The 16,022-nt window shown below is 41.7% G+C and overlaps 1 protein-coding gene across 14 annotated transcripts in view; it reads left to right on the forward strand.

Moving 5' to 3' along the window:
• Positions 1–16,022, forward strand: part of LMNTD1 (lamin tail domain containing 1) — a 295,893-nt gene that overhangs the window by 160,015 nt on the left and 119,856 nt on the right. For all 14 annotated transcript variants that reach the window (XR_012155635.2, XR_012155637.2, XR_013634835.1 and 11 more), the window contains one exon: positions 12,898–12,999. Coding sequence is in view for 11 of the 14 variants with exons in the window: in XM_073317668.2 (XP_073173769.1) it covers positions 12,898–12,999 (102 nt within the window). In the remaining 3 variants the exon portion in view is untranslated. The remainder of the gene's footprint in view (positions 1–12,897; positions 13,000–16,022) is intronic.

Consider the following 16,022-nt stretch of genomic DNA (forward strand, 5'->3'; position numbering starts at 1 on the left):
TAACCACTGTGTCATCTAGGTTTACTCTGAGCAGGGTTACGTGACTGGGGGGTTGAAGTGCTGAGGAGCTGTCTCCACTAGTGCTTCAGTGTTGCTACCACCAAGGCGTAATGTGGTTGAATGGACAAAGGCACCGGCTTGGGAGTCAGACTTGGGTTCTATTCCCAGCTTTGCCATGGTCTTGCTATGTGACCTTGAGACAGTTACTTAAGACCATTCTTAGTCTGTCATGTCCATTTAGATTGTTAGCTTTTTGGGTTATGGACTGTGTGTTTGAACAGTGCCTAGAAGAGCTGGTCAGAAAAACCGCTCTGAACCATTTTCTGAACCAATGGCAAGTCCATTCCATCAAAATTTCATATCAGAGAAACACTGAGGAGGAAGTTTAAACAATGCTGCATGATCCTGTTTCAACATTTTCAGAAGGAAACGTTTCTATTTTTTTTTGTTTTGAATTGCCTTTTCATTTTTTAAATTTTTTTTTATACTTTCAAATTGATTGAAACATTTCAATCTGAGTTTTTTTTCTGGAATTTTCCTTCGTGGATAATTTCAAAATCTGAAATTCTTCATGAAATGGAATTCCTGTCCTCCACACTCCTCTAGTGCCTAGCACAATGAGGCCCTGATCTTCTGTGGACCCTCAAGGCACTACGGTAACACAAATATTAATAACAGTGGTGGAGTCAAGGATTTTTACTGCTCTGTAGCAGTGTCTACATGGGATGTTACTGTGTGGCAAGCTGGTCCGCTGTAGATTCATAGCATGGCTTGGTGTGCAGTAACCTGTCATGTAGACAAGCATAAGTTTGTTACAAGAACCAATTTTAAACCCACTTTACATTAAAACTGGCGGAGGCTAAAATGTGTGTATTGGGCCAATCCATGTTTAACAGGGACCAAACTCCGAGCCAGTCCATGTTTAAACTGCCATGTTGGGCTGGCTAAGCCATATTAGCTATCCTGAACCAAAGAACAGTTTTAGTCCTAGTATAGAAAGGGCACTAGAATATTTTTATAGTCCCTTGTTTGTACTCGGCTTTTGTGAGTCAGTCACATACTGAATAGCTTTTATGACTGTTTTTTAGGAGACAGACTTCATCATGACTGAGGTGGTTAAAACAAAATCATTGGAAAAGGGAACAAAAAAGAAAAGGAGAAAATATCTTGAGGGCTTTTGCTATTTTCCAGTCTCTAGGCAACTCAGGACTGAGGGCAAAGCTAAATTAAATTTTGTAGTAACAGACTGATTTGTATTACCTTAGCAGCTATTTTTCACACACATGCATCTAACCTATCTCACAACTGATGGCTTTATTTGAATCATGGCAATTCATTGGGAACAAAGCATCTATTTAATTTATCTTTATGATATTTATCTCATGAATACCAAATATGCAATTATTCACACAGCATTCGGTACTACTGCCATTATCCACCAATATAGTCTCTTTTCTTGCTAACTATGGCTCCTGAAAATGAGTCCTATTCAGTATTTGACCTGCTATGTAAAGAAAGAATTAAACAACTGTACGGTATGCTATTTAACATTATACCAATAGGTAGGGGAGGGGAGTGTGTGTGTATGAGAGAGAGAATAATGATTTTTCATCAATGGTATAAGCTTGAAGGAATTAAGGGAATGACTAAGTGGTAAATATTATTGCAATCTAAAGCCCCTGAAGTATGTATTTCTTTACAGTGAATAAAATTAGGTGATAGCCATATATGAGTAATTTATGAACATAGGGCTAGAACATAAGAGCATAACAATGGCCATACTGGATTAGACCAAAGGTCCATCTAGCCCAGTATCCTGTCTTCCGACAGTGGCCAATGCCAGTGCCCCAGAGGGAATGAACAGAAGAGTTAATCATCAAGTGATCCATCCCCTGTCGCCCATTCCCAGCTTCTGGCAAACAGAGGATAGGGATACCATCTCTGCACAGCCTGGCTAATAGCCATTGATGGACCTATCCTCCATGAACTTATCTCGTTCTTTTTTTAACCTGTTATAGTCTTGGCCTTCACAACATCCTCTGGCAAAGAGTTCCACAGGTTGACTGTGCCTTGTGTCAAGAAATACTTCCTTTTGTTTGTTTTAAACCAGCTGCCTATTAATTTCATTTGATAACCCCTAATTCCTGTGTGATGAGAAGTAGTAAACAACACTTCCTTATCTACTTTCTCCACACCGGTCATGATTTTATAGACCTCTATCATATCCCCCCTTAGTCGTCTCTTTTCCAAGATGAAAAGTCCCAATCTTATTTTCTCCTCATACGGAAGCTGTTCCATACCCCTAATCATTTTTGTTGCCCTAGATTCTGATCTGGATTACATGTCTACACAGGGCTAAGAACTTCCCTTACACATCTGGTGGGCTGTACACACTTTGGATCCAAGCCAGTGTTGTATGATCTGCTGTTTCCCTCTACTGAACCGGTGGTCAAGAAAATAGGTGATGGCTTCATTCCCTTCCCCACCCCCACAACGTGCCAGCAAGCACAGCTGGGCTTGTGTTGGGAATGTTACACTTTACTATTGGTCCAGGGCCACCCTTCTCTCTCCCCTTAAGCCAGGGACAAAGTTGTGTCTGAGGGGTATCTAAGGCACAATGTCTCCTAGGTCTGCTCCAGGGCTAGTACTGTTTTCACACTTCTTACTCAGAGCTGGACCTGACGGCACAAACTAACTCTTACACTGTGTACGTACATACATAAAAACGGCTCATTTCACATGCTAGTTGAAATTGACCCACCTCTGTAGTGGAACTTAGCAAGTGTTTAGCTGCGTACAGCAACACTATAGGAGAGATGAGATCAGAAGTGATAAAAATCCCAACCAATTGAAAGTACAAGGGAATGTTTGAAAGCAGAATGTGATTACCAAATCTGAAACTTGGCCAGGACACTGGGGCTACTATCTCTGTTCTTCCATAAGAAGTCATGGGATCATCAGGGTAAATCCTATTCCATCCTCCAAGGCCATCCAAGGCCCCAGAAGCAAAAGGCATGCCTAAATTAATGTAACTGAGGAGCCTGCATGCAGAGTTTGCGTCTCCTGCACGCAGTGAAGCACAGCTTTATCGGTGCTCCCGTATGTGTCTGTGGAAAGATGTGTCGACAATGAAGCAAGTGGAAGCTATAGGAAGACTGAGAATAGGGCCAGTAGATCCATTTCTACTCTAGTCAGATGGCCACATAGACCCCTACGGAGGAGCTGTAGGAGCTTTTGCAGCTTAAGGGCTGCAATAGAGGCCACACAGTAGTGGAAGTGGGAGAATGCCTTCTCCTACCCATCTCCTCATACACCATGGAACTCTCCTGCACCAAGCCCAACCACTTGGTTGATATAGGTTGAAAGCCTTAGTTCTTCTTCACAGCTGGTGCTCATGTAGTTGGTTTTGTATTCCTTCTGAAAGGTGGCCCTTCTTGCAGCACAATACGTACCAACACCAGCTGGAGTGCTGGTTCAGCAGCAACTCAGAAGAAAGACAGTAACCTACATGAATCATCAGTGTCACTTCCTGCACACCGAGGAGATCTATATTCCAGTAACTGAGCCCACCTCTCCCTTGCTTGGGAGACCCAACAAGAGCATCGGTTTGGGTGGCGTGGCTATCCTGGCTGCAGTGTTATCCTGGCTATCAGCTAATGCCACTCTTGTTAATTTCACGTGGGTGAATGGATAAAATCCATGACAGTGATTTTCTCCTACTTAGATGGGTATTGACTAAGTGTTGTTGCTTTCAAGTGGCTTTCTCCTGACCCATGTGAAATGAATCTTTTGGCTTTAGTGTCCCAGACAATTCAGGTAGGTGACATTCTTCCTTCTGAGCTGCTGCTGCATCCAGCCTGAAATGTCCATATCTCAAAAAAACAAAAACAAAAAACCACCACCACCAAATTTGGCAAATGTATCACCCTTGTCAATAAAGAGGGCAAGGACTGAATACTTATAAGTCGAACAGTCACCTGATGTTGAGGCGTATTTATGCAGCAGTGAAATGCAAACTTCACCACTATTGTCCTTGGTATATCTATAAGTACAGATTTCTGGTTCCTAGGCTGACAATCCCAATGACATTTACAGGAAGACTAAATTCAGTTATTCAGCTGCCAACTCCCAAGGCTTAATCATGGAGAAAGTTCTTGGTGTTGAAATATTTTAAGGATCTGTAATTTAGCCATAGGGTGGAAAAGTCTTATAAAAGGAGATTCATCTTAGTGAACTCTAAAGCTTCACAATTTGCTGTGGTGAAAAGCACACACACATATGCAAGATAGCAGATGATATAGAAATTGTCTTCTTGGCAATTGAAGGCATCATACTTTTGCCTAGCATTGGAGCTTTGGTCATAAATCTTGTAGTTATCAGTTCAGCACCCAAAACAACTTGTGGTAGAATTTAAACTAACAAAGCATTAAAAAGAAGGCAAAGAAATTCCAGAACCCCTAAAGCTGTTCTCCTAATCTCTGCTTGAGGAGAGGTTTTCAGGGGTGATATGTAGATTAATAGTGGGTGGGAGTCTCCCAATACTGATTTTAAGTTGAACTATGTGCCTTAATATTGTTTAGCCTTCCTTTCATGTGAAGGGCATTTTTGTAAGTTAATAAGTCAACAATACATATATAAAGCAGCTTGCATCCGTTCTTTGAGGTGCAAAATATATGCCCTTGTGTTTTCAGCCTCAAGCTGCCCATTTAAATGTCAGTGTGGAAATCCATGACTCAAACTGTATGAAACAGAGGAGGAAAATGCTGGGCTTAGACAGTAGAACCAAAATCTTTGTCTTTTTTGAGTGTGAAGATTCCTAAAAAGTCAGTGTATGTTTTAAAAATGTTAGTATGCAAAGGTATCATGTGGCAACATTCTGAAGTCAAGTACGATTTCAGACTCTGAAAGTCATTGGTAAAGTTGGCAGCATTAATTCTTCTTTCGTTGGTTTAGAAACATCTTGTACGTCCCTTGTCTTTTCCCCAAATTCAAGGGGAAATAATCCTTCACCCTGTGCCACTATGACTGTGTCTAACAGGAAACATAGGGACAGGGTAGACTACAGTGTGCAATGCACATGCCCTATTGCTGCTAGCGCTCTGTGTTTATCATAAGGTCCTGGGGAAGAATAATGAAAATTTGTACCAAGAGCCCTTGTCTGCACTGGGTATTTCAGTCACCAGTGTAGATCCATCAGTGCAAAACCTTAGCCTAGACAGGCAAAGCTGCTATAAGCCTTGACTGGCACCAGTGCACTTTATCCCAGTATCAAGCAGGGGTGAGCTGTCCGAGTGCAATTTATGGTTATTGTTGATTTGGCCTGACTATACTAGGGGTTTGCACTAGCGGCTGCCCACTGATGGCTGGGATCCCCAGTGTAAGTCACAGCCTCCATGGTGAGAGGCCATTACCTCTCCTGTCATCAGGAGAGAGCAGTGTATATTGCACATGGAAATTCTGGACCTGTCAGTCAGTCTTGAGAGTGTCGCTTTAAATATGCTTTTAATGGCTGTTTATGGAGTGGTAATAACTGCCATTAAAGCCATATCTAATCTCTTCAGGTGCTAAATGTAAATAAATGCCACTCTGCATAAAAATGATTTTTGCCTGATTTTTTTAAGCATGTAGTAGAGAATAAAGGAAATGTTTTAAAAATGTATTCAGACCCTTAAGGGACTCTGATTGCTTTTAATTGCCATGTGTGATGGTCCTTATCCAAGGAAAGTATACTGCATGGACTATAAGCCATTTTTATCCCAAAGAGCATTTAACAGAGCATGCCTGGAATTAGCTGAGCTCCTTCCCTCTCTCTCTGATCTCTATTACCCTTCACTGTGATTTTAAACACAGTGTTTCAAGGACATTTAGAAAGGTAATACGAGTTATAATATTCTAATTGTCTTGCTTGAGCTCTTCTGTTTGTCCTCCATGTTTATTACATCACGTGTGAAACGGAGGCTCTCTTTCCTGTTTAAAAGGAGAGGTTAATGATGCCTATGAAGATATGCTGAGGTTTTTCTCTGTGTCCCAGCAGAGAGCTCAGGAAGAATTCCATTTACTGCCAAAGACCAGGAGTACCCCAATAGGTAGGAGAGCTTTTGTTCTGCAACTAACATTCCAGGTGCCCACAAAACAGATTGACACCTTTTCACAAGTGACAGCGCCTTGTATACCCTTTTTAAAGAGACATCACTGACAGTTTTTCCTCTTAAATTTCAAAACAATTCAGTGCTTGTGAAAAATGCCAAACTGAAGGCCCCTGAGATCCTCCCTCCACAGGACAGATGCAGGAGAGTGCAAGCAGTGGTAATACAAGCTCTGCCCATGTCACACTGCTAGTGTGTCTCAGCCCTGGCCCTGGTCCCATTTGGTGTTGCCCCAGTCCCCTCCGCTCTTCCAGTGAGACCAGCTTCATCTGTCCTCTTTTCACACAACTATCTCTCTGCCATTTTCCGTGCCACCCCTACACATGGCACCCCCTGCCTCACATATGAGGCCACTACCCTCTTCGCATTCAAGTCCGGCTGTGTTAGCTATGGGAGAACTAGATGACAGATTCTGACAAGCTTGGGGAATAACTGGGAATTGTTTATATATCCTAATTTAAAAACAAACAATACAACTACTCATTGAGTCAACATAGATGTGTCCAATCAGTATCTTCATATAACTAAGATGTAGCCAGTCACCTCCTTGAGCGGTCTGCTTATATGTTATATCCCTTCATCCTTTTCTCTGTTTATCTCCTTGGCTGCCTTTAAACTATGACCTTCTCAGGACAGAGACCATGCCTTCTTTTCTGTCTGGAAATCTCTTAGCACATCTAAGAGTTCGGATGATTATCCAAAGCTCTTGTGTGCAAGTGTGTGCTGGAAATTTTCTCATTCATCAAGGACCCAACACCTCTTCCTCCTTTCACCTTCCTCTGAAGCATTTGGTCCTGGCCTCAGGACTTGTCTACACAAACCGTTAGTGCAGCAAGCTGTGGTGTAAATCTAGAGTGCCCTTGCCTGCTGCTCATTAACTGTCCGTGCTGACCCTGCTACCATGCACTAAAAATTGCTTCCTATATTTTGATCTAGCCTGCTTTAAAGGGGGAGTATATCAGTGTGCACGGGGGAACTTGTAGCACACAGTAGCAGGGTCCACGTGGCCAGTTAGGGCACAGCAGGGTAGTGCAGGGTAGATTCACACTCTCGTTTGCCACACACTAACTGTTCATCTAGACAAGCCCTCAGAGAGAGAAATGCATTCAAATATTTCAAAACTTAAAACAGAGAGCTTGTTAATCCATTCTTATAAATATGTGAAGGCAGAGAGCTGAGAGAAATTTTGATTTTATCTTAAACCCCAAGCAGTTCTTAATGTTGCTGAACCGGGAGATTCATCCTTATTAAAAATATATCTCTGCTTCTCTGGTCCCATTCATACTGGGTAAAATATCTTGTCTTGTTTCTGATATAGCGGAAGCCAGTAAGATCAGCCCATCTGTTTACTTTCACGTATGTACATCTGCAGCAGACTACCACAGCAGAAATGTACGCTGAGAAACAGCTGCTGTTTCCAGTTATTACTAAAACTGAGGAGGCTGTTTTTATTTGGAGTGTCCATGAACAAAAGACTGGATATGTACAATATATTTTTTTCTCAGCAATGGAATTATTTTTTTAAAAATCAAATTTTGTAGAAAAAAAAGGACTTCTCCCATTAGATGAGGATTATCATGTTTACATTTTACAAAGGCCACAGATCCACCCTGCCGTAGTAACAACTTTCAGTCACTACCAGTGCAGGCTACATTTGAGATGCTGACTTAGAGATGAAAGGCTCTCTATCCCCTTATCAATCTCTTGAGCCATCTAGCAACATGCTGCATTTATTTTTCAGAAACTAATTTTAAAAAAAGAAGCAACTGTTTTTGCAAACAGTCCTTTGACTTCTATCCCAGTGGCATTTTGGAGCATTATTGCAAATTATTCAATTTAAATGCGTAGTCAAGCCTACATCATTATTCCTATTTTATATTTCAGTGAAAAAACAGCCAGCCAGACTAGAAAAAACATTCTTTACCAGGTCAAAAAGTAAACCAGAAACCTTACATGGAAATAATATTGCTGTTTACAAGGACGTCTTGTAGGAAGATTCCAATTACTGCAGCAGAACTCAGAGATATATTACATTATAAACGCTCATTAAAGTATTTATGTTTTTGGCTTTAGACAAGACAATCCTGCATTCTTAAAAATTAATTGAAATTATTACAGAGACTTATGTTCAGACCTAAATGTGTTCCAACTAGCAGCTATCCTTTAGTCACAGAATAATTGGCCAATCATTAACATCCTGTGAGTTCCAAGGTCTTTTTAACCACGTACTGCACCACCCACCCATCTGCCCCATATAGCTTGCCTTGCAATCAGTGCTTCTGATGGCAAGAATTAAGAAATACAAAGCAATGATGATACCCAATAAAGCATGACTCATAAAGCTGTTCCTCTAATATAGTATAAAGCACTTGATTGGTTCATTGTTCCTACACCCAATTTCTGGACTTGAATGGGAATGTTCAGATCCAAATTTGCTGCTTATAACTGTAGTTCCCAGCGCTTTAATTTTGTTTTGAAAGGGAAATGGGACTTTACCAGCACCCCTGGCCTGTTCCATTACGGCCAGTGATATTGCGATGACTTAAGAAGCACAGACGCTCTGAAATAACAATGTTTGGGATAGGAAAGGTTAGATGGTGGTAAAATTGGAGGCTTCCGAAGTGCAAGATGTTGTAAACCCAAAACTTATGTTAGATTTACCAGTGTGCTGGCAAACTTTAGTTACATTTTAATGGTGGGTCCTCTACAGATATAACACATTAGATAAGTTGGATAGTTTTCTGCAAGCCTGAGCCAAGTAAACAGTTCAGATCAAAACTTTGGTTTCAACTCAAAACAAAGGAAAACTTGACACTTTGGGCTGAGTTTTTCTTCAAGTTTTGGGACTTGTATGATCCTGAAGCTCAGATGGTGTGGGCACGTCTGTCATCCTTCCAGCCTCACTTCTGTCTTGCCTGCCAGGATGCAGGTTTAGCTGGGTGCTCTTCACGCAATTGCTTATTTTGGTTAGGCTTTGAGAAAGCTGGGAGATGGTGCTGTTGGTTTGTTATAAAGGAGATGAAGAGCTTGGTGTTGTCTGAGGGCTGCTGGAACATCAGCTTGTTGTGCATTCTCACTATGAGCCATCGGGACAACTATAGACCTTGAATAATATGGGGGAGAGAACTGAGCCTCACACGACTTTGCAAGTAAGGACTTTGGAGGTGTGGAAACAGTAACCCATAATGACTCTCTGGGCTCTGTCAGAGAGGAAGGACCTCAGCCATTTGTGTTCACCCCAGCAAGCATTTGGAGGTAGGACAGGAGTATCTAGTGATCAAATACTGCAGAGCACAAGCAGGGTGAGCCCTTCTACACTGGGTTTGTTTGTAGAGAGGTGGAAGTCAGCCACCAGAGCAACAAGTAGTTTCTCTGTACCATGCCCTGAGGCATCTGTGTTGTTGGTGACAGACAAGCAATGCTGGAGATTTTTGTTATGCTTGTTTCCCAGATAGCTTGCTTAGAAAAGAGAGGTAATTTTTGATGTCTCTATCAAGGTCTAGATCAACAACTCAAAGGACACACAAAAGTCATGTGATTACTGCTGACCTGGGCTGGATTTGAACAGTGGGTTAGTTCTGTTATTATCAATCCCTTGAGCCATCCAGTCTCCCAAAAAGAAAGCTTTTTTTAAAAAAAAAATATTGCAGTACTAAGACTTTATACTAAACATTTATGGAGTTTATTGCCCTCAACTTCACCTTGGGCTTAATTGGTTTAAATGCTTAATTAACATAGTGACAATTAATGTCTAGTGGCAATTAATTTTCAAGGGATTATTTTTTAAATTAAGATCATGAGCACTGTATTAACATTATGCAACCGAAGTTCTGGAAAACCTTGCAGCGTGTTTTGTTTACAACAGCCAAATCATTTGCATTTCACTTCATTGTGAAGATTTGCCCTGTGGTAGCAATGATTAGGGCTTGTATTAAACCCTGTCCTGTGTATGGAGATTAGAGCTGTTTTGGAAACAATGAAATGTAGTTGTTGGGCTTGCATGATTCATAATTAAATGAGAAACAATGAATGAGTGTCATCAGATAATACAATAACCACACCCATAAAGGATACTTTCTGAATACTATGTATGATTATCTTCCATTTACCAAGTGCCTTTCATGCAGAAGGACCCAAAGTGCTTTACAAAATGATTTACTACAAATATGTTGTTCTGTTACTTTATATATAGTAACGTTGTGTCTGTGTGTGTATAAAGTAATGTATCAAGTCATAAGTGTATGAGACTTTGAGAATAAGACATTTTTTGCCTCATCCCCCACTGTTTCTGACACTTTGACAGCAAAGTTTGGTTGCATTCTGAATTATATCTCCATGCATGTGAAATTTGGAGATGACACCAAAAGATGAAATTTGCCTAGGGTTGCCAGCCCTCCAGGATTGTTCTGGAATCTCCAGGGATTAAAGATTAATCTTTAATGAAAGATTATATCATGTGATGAAACCTCCAGGAACACAGCCAACCAAAATTGGCAACCCTATATTCACCCCATCCAGAGTGTCTAGTCACCACTTATATCCCACTCTTTGAGGATGTAGGCTCTGCCTAGGTCTTTTGCTGACCTTCCGCACATGGGAGAATTTTCACCTTAACCAAAAAAAGAACAGGAGTACTTGTGGCTATATAATAGGGATGACTCGTCCCTGATGACACCGTGGTGATGTCTGTGGTAGGATGAAACATTATAAGATGTCTATGCTGTGAGATGTTATATGGGGAAACTGTGTGCCCCCAGATTTCATATAATATATTGAAAAAAAACCACCCAAAAAGTAAAAATTCAGCAGCAACGTGTCAATATTGAAAGGTATAATCACTGAATAAATCTGTGAGTTAAGTGAGATCTGTTAATTATCCTCCTACAGATCAGGAAACATTCACTTTATAATTTTCTTTTGCAGTTTTGTATCAAATCTTAATTTTACTTCTCCCCCACCCCTATGCTAAACACATGCCATAAGCTAGCAAAACATAGTCATCCAAGTGTGAATGGACTAGAAGACTCTATTCAGATTGATTATGCAAATGTAAGAGGGAAAGTTTAATATACTGTCTATTGTAAAATAAAACAAATATTCAGCTAGCATGTGATTTGTTTTATATATTATAACCTGATTTATACTGACTATGAGGCACATGTTGTAAATGAATCGCTGAATTTTATAATGTTGTTGTTAATAACCTGTATTTATACAATGCTTTTCATCCTGCAGTGTCTCAAAGAACTTTACATGTTGTATATGCAGGGATCACTTAACACTTCAGGAGTGTAATGCAGTAGTATAGTCACTCAGTAACATCACGCAGGCACTCTTCCGAATAATTCAGAACCAGAAGTGAAGAATAACATCTTAACCAATTAAAACTGCAGGAAGAAATTAGGCAGTGAGTTTAGGATTTGGCCAGATGTTCTGGAAAAATGTTGCTTCAGTCAGTGTCTACATTAATTATTAAACAATATTTACATATAGCTGAGGTGGGAGCTGCTGCAGCATCCCACTGGCCCAGGGGCCAGAGCCCAAAGAACAAATTTGTTGTAGTGGATACTCCAAGGTGGGAAGCCTCAAAACTGTGTTGTACAGCATGGTTGCATGATACTGGCCGTTCTCTAGTAGTCTGCAGCATCTGCATGGACTGATGTCCTAATGATTATCCACTGCTAGCTCACCCTTCCTCCAGATGAGATCAGGAGCTTAGGGGACAGAGCAGACATAAATGACCCAATGTCTGAGCCAAGAATCCTAATGCCCAGCCCTCTGCTCTAACTACAGCCCTCCTTCTCACACTCAGACAATATAACATTTACCTTTCAAACTCTTGTGGTTATACAGGCTAGGACATTAACTAGGGGGCCACTTGGGTTTAGGAAACTAGGTGTTGGGTTGGTACTATCCCCACAGACTATTGGAGTCGTCTTTTGGGTTAACATCAAGATCTGTGCATGTGCAGATGGTGCCAGCCTTTACTTGGTGATCAAGTGCATGTGAAAAGCAAACCCCTCATGACTGTCTGTCACAGTTGGCAAAATGTACAGTTGGAGACTCATAAAATTCCACCTGGCCTGCAGAGAATATCTTGCCCTGCTGGGTGAATGCCATTGAACTCCTATTTAATAATAATTTTTTAAAAAGACAAGTACTGCAGCATTTTAGTGTTGCCCGAGTAGCTCTCATCCTCTCATTCCTAGGAAAAGGAACACTTGAGAGTTATAAAGTCCCCTTTTTTAATCTCCCTTACTCCTATCTAGGAATACCAGAGAGGGGTAAAGGCAAAATTTCAGCCTCAACATTGAATTAAACTCTTTAGGGCATAGACTGTCCCTGATTTTGTATATCTGCAGCATTCAGCACAATGAAGGCCTGATCCTGATTGGGGACTTCAGATGTAATAGAAATACATACTGATAATGTCCTGAGTTTTGGCAATACCGTAACATATTTTTGCATGTGCATATATGATAATAAGTGTAGGGTGGTGGTCTTATCCCCTTCATAATAATATGAAGGTGTTCTTCAGAGTACAGCAAGTAAGCAATAGTTGCAGGTATGGGACTGGGCAATGGTGCAGGTTGAACTGGAAAAGGGCTATTGTTTTGCTGTAGTGCGACAGCAAGCAGGTTTGGCAGCCTGCTGGAGATGGTATATAAAGAAGCTAATTATTCCTTTACAGTCTCTTTGTTGGACTATTTCCCCCCTGCACTCACAAAGAATCTTTCTTATCCTCAAACAGCTCCTCTCTGAAGAGGCCAACAACAGTGCATTCATTGAAAAGCTGCAGTCGGAACACAGGGGGAGCCAACAGCACATTGGGGCCCTGGAGGCCAGGCTAGAGGTCAGTGTCTGTCATTTTGCTGGTAATTGCACTCCCGTGCCACTATAAAGGGAACTCTTAGAGGCAGATGGAGATTTTCCATTTAGTTTCCCTGTATATTTTTTTTAAATGTGCCGTGGTCTCCCCTATAAAGGCAGTTATGTTTTCAGTTAATAATTAGGACTTAGGATAAATTCTCCATTTCTCACCGACTTTTTGGAGGCATATTCTTTGGCTGTTATTTTCATAGTGCATTGTAGAGAATAAACATGACCTTGATTAAAAGACCATCGGGTATCTTGACTGTGATCCACACTATCGGGCAGATTCTCTGCCCTAATCAGCTTCTGGAGCAGAACCCTCCCCTAACTCACCTGCTGAGAATGCCCTCAGCATGGAGAAATCAGCAGGGGGGCATAGAATAGGCAGAGCCAACTCCTACTCTTCTCTCCTTGTGGGGAACTTTATGGGGGGTAGCAGAGGAGTGGCCTTTTAACAATCCCCAGCTGGTTTATGTTCCCAATTTGCAGTAGCCCCCAGTTTGTGCGGCTCAAACTTAGGCCAGGGTGAGGGCTGGAGAAGAGAAACAACTGGCTTCTTGAAAGTCCCCCATACCCTGCTGTGAAGAGCAGAATCTACTTATGCTACAGAACCTGTCCCTGTAAAAACAAACTGTGTCATGGGGATTGCTTACAGCCTGTTGTGCCTGGTCACAATAAAATAGTGGTTCTCTAAGTTTTATATTGGTGACCCCTTTCACACAGCAAGCCTCTGAGTGTGACCCCCTTTATAAATTAAAACACTTCATTTTATATTTAACACTATTATAAATGCTGGAGGTGAAGTGCGGTTTGGGGGTGGAGGCTGACAGCTCGTGTGTCCCCCATATAATAACCTCATGACCCCTTAAGGGGTCAGGACCCCCAGTTTGAGAAACCCAGGAATAAAAGCACAATTTCTTATCGCAGTGTAGAGGAGACCTAACTATGTTCTAACCCAGCCTGTGAATCATGCTGCAGCCTATGGCCAAAATGACAGACCTTGAACCATTCTCTTGGCTGTAGTACTTTTCAGAGGCATAGTTAAGTCTAATTTACACAGCAAAACTAAATCATGCTTAAAATACATTGGAGATAATCATGTTGTAACTGTTTCCCCAGACAGCTGTTTTTACAAAGTAGACATGCCATCAAGTTTGAAACCGAACAAAACCCCACCATCAGTGGTGTAACCGAAGGCCAAATTTGACTTACTAAATACAGGGAACTTTGTAAAAATTGTGAATTATGTAGTTTTAAAACAACTCTACGTTAAATTCCACACATGCGTGCTCTGCAACAGTTAGTATCAAAGATATGGAAAGTTGGATAAAAATCCAAGCAAGATGCTCAGATATATTTGTTAGTCTCTAAGGTGCCACAAGTACTCCTTTTTTTTTTAATTGTTCAGTGTGTGGCCCCAGGCCTTAATTACTGTGTACTATTAAAACCCTGCTCTGAAGACAGAATTAATTTCCTCATACTCTTTTCTAGGGCACTAATCACTCCAGTATCTGAGTGCCTCACAAATAGTAATTCATTTATTTTTAATACACTTTTGAGTTGAGGGGTTGGTATTATCCCCTTTTTACAAATGGGCAATTGAGGCACTAACATTGAGGTCAAAAGTATCCACTAATTTTGGATGCCCACTCTGAGACCCCCACGGCCTAATTTCTTGGGTACTTAGCATTATACAGCACTTTGTATATTCAGAGTACACCTTCTATTGATTTCAGTTGCAGCTGTGAGTGCTCAGCACAATGGTTTCAAGTTGGGCACCCACAAAGTGAAGAACACACAATTAGTAGCCATCTGTGAAAAGACGGATTTAAGTGACTTGCCCAGCATCACACAGGAACTCTGTGGTACAGTTAGGGGTAGAAGTCATTCTCCCGGGCAGCCATAAACTGCCTTAACTATCATTTATCTTCCTGCAAACTCTGCTTCACTTACTCACACCTTCCACCTTGTGCAACAAATAAGGCAGGAGTCCTACAGGCAACACCCTCATTTACTACACACAGGGCCGCCAACAACAATTCTGGGCTCCAGGGCAGAACAGTAAATGGGCATGACCAGGGCTTCCACATGTCTGCCCGGCTGCCTTAGCTGCTGCCGGTATCACCCGTGTGCGCCTAGGAGCCCCGTGGCCCGCCCAGGCAATTTAAAAGGGCCCAGGGCTCCTGGCCGCCGCTGCTGCTACTGCAGCAGCAGCCAGGGGCCCCTGGGCCCTTTTAAATCACCTGGATCCCTGGGCAATTGCCCCCTTTGCCCCCTCTGTCGGCGGGCCTGACTACACAACCCTGATTAAGTCCCAGAGCAGGACTATCCTGTGCACTAAATGAGGAAAGGGTTCTGTGAAAAGAATGATATGTGATCATGTAAAAAGACTGTCTTAAAATACATATGCACAAGAGGGTAGAATTAAGGTTACATGGGCAATCTAAAGTCTGGCCTTTCCCAACTTTTGAATGCGTGTGTTACACTCCCAGACTGGAGAGAGTTCAAAACAGGAGCATTTTAATAAACTTAGAATCCAACCCCCCACCCTCCCCAAATGCACTCCTAGCATGCATAAGGACAATTGCTACTGTCTCTCTCTCTCTCTGGAGCACACCACACTGCTGCTGCAACCACCCTCTGCTCCCCAGAGCTCTGTCTCTTTTGATCCCTCCAGCAGAGCACCAATCCTTAAAGGGACAGGGTGCAGGTAAATATACCCCTGGCATTCCCTTAGGAGTGCCACATTCCCCCCTTGTCAATGTAATATTGACCTGACATTTCTGTTAACTCAAAATACATTCATCCATCCATCTGACTCATTAGCAGTAGTGTACAAGCTCCAGTAGTTCTTGAGTGCATCTTTGTCTTGATTTTCTTTCACAAGTTCTGGTACCGATGATGGAAACTTCCGGATTTCTCTTTGGTGTATCTTGCCAATCAAGCAGGAAGTTACTGTGGCAGTTACTATGGCAGTTCTAGTTCCAATAGAATGGCCAATTC

This window comes from Lepidochelys kempii, chromosome 1 (assembly GCF_965140285.1).
Source record: "Lepidochelys kempii isolate rLepKem1 chromosome 1, rLepKem1.hap1, whole genome shotgun sequence".
Classification (NCBI taxonomy): Eukaryota; Metazoa; Chordata; order Testudines; family Cheloniidae; genus Lepidochelys; species Lepidochelys kempii.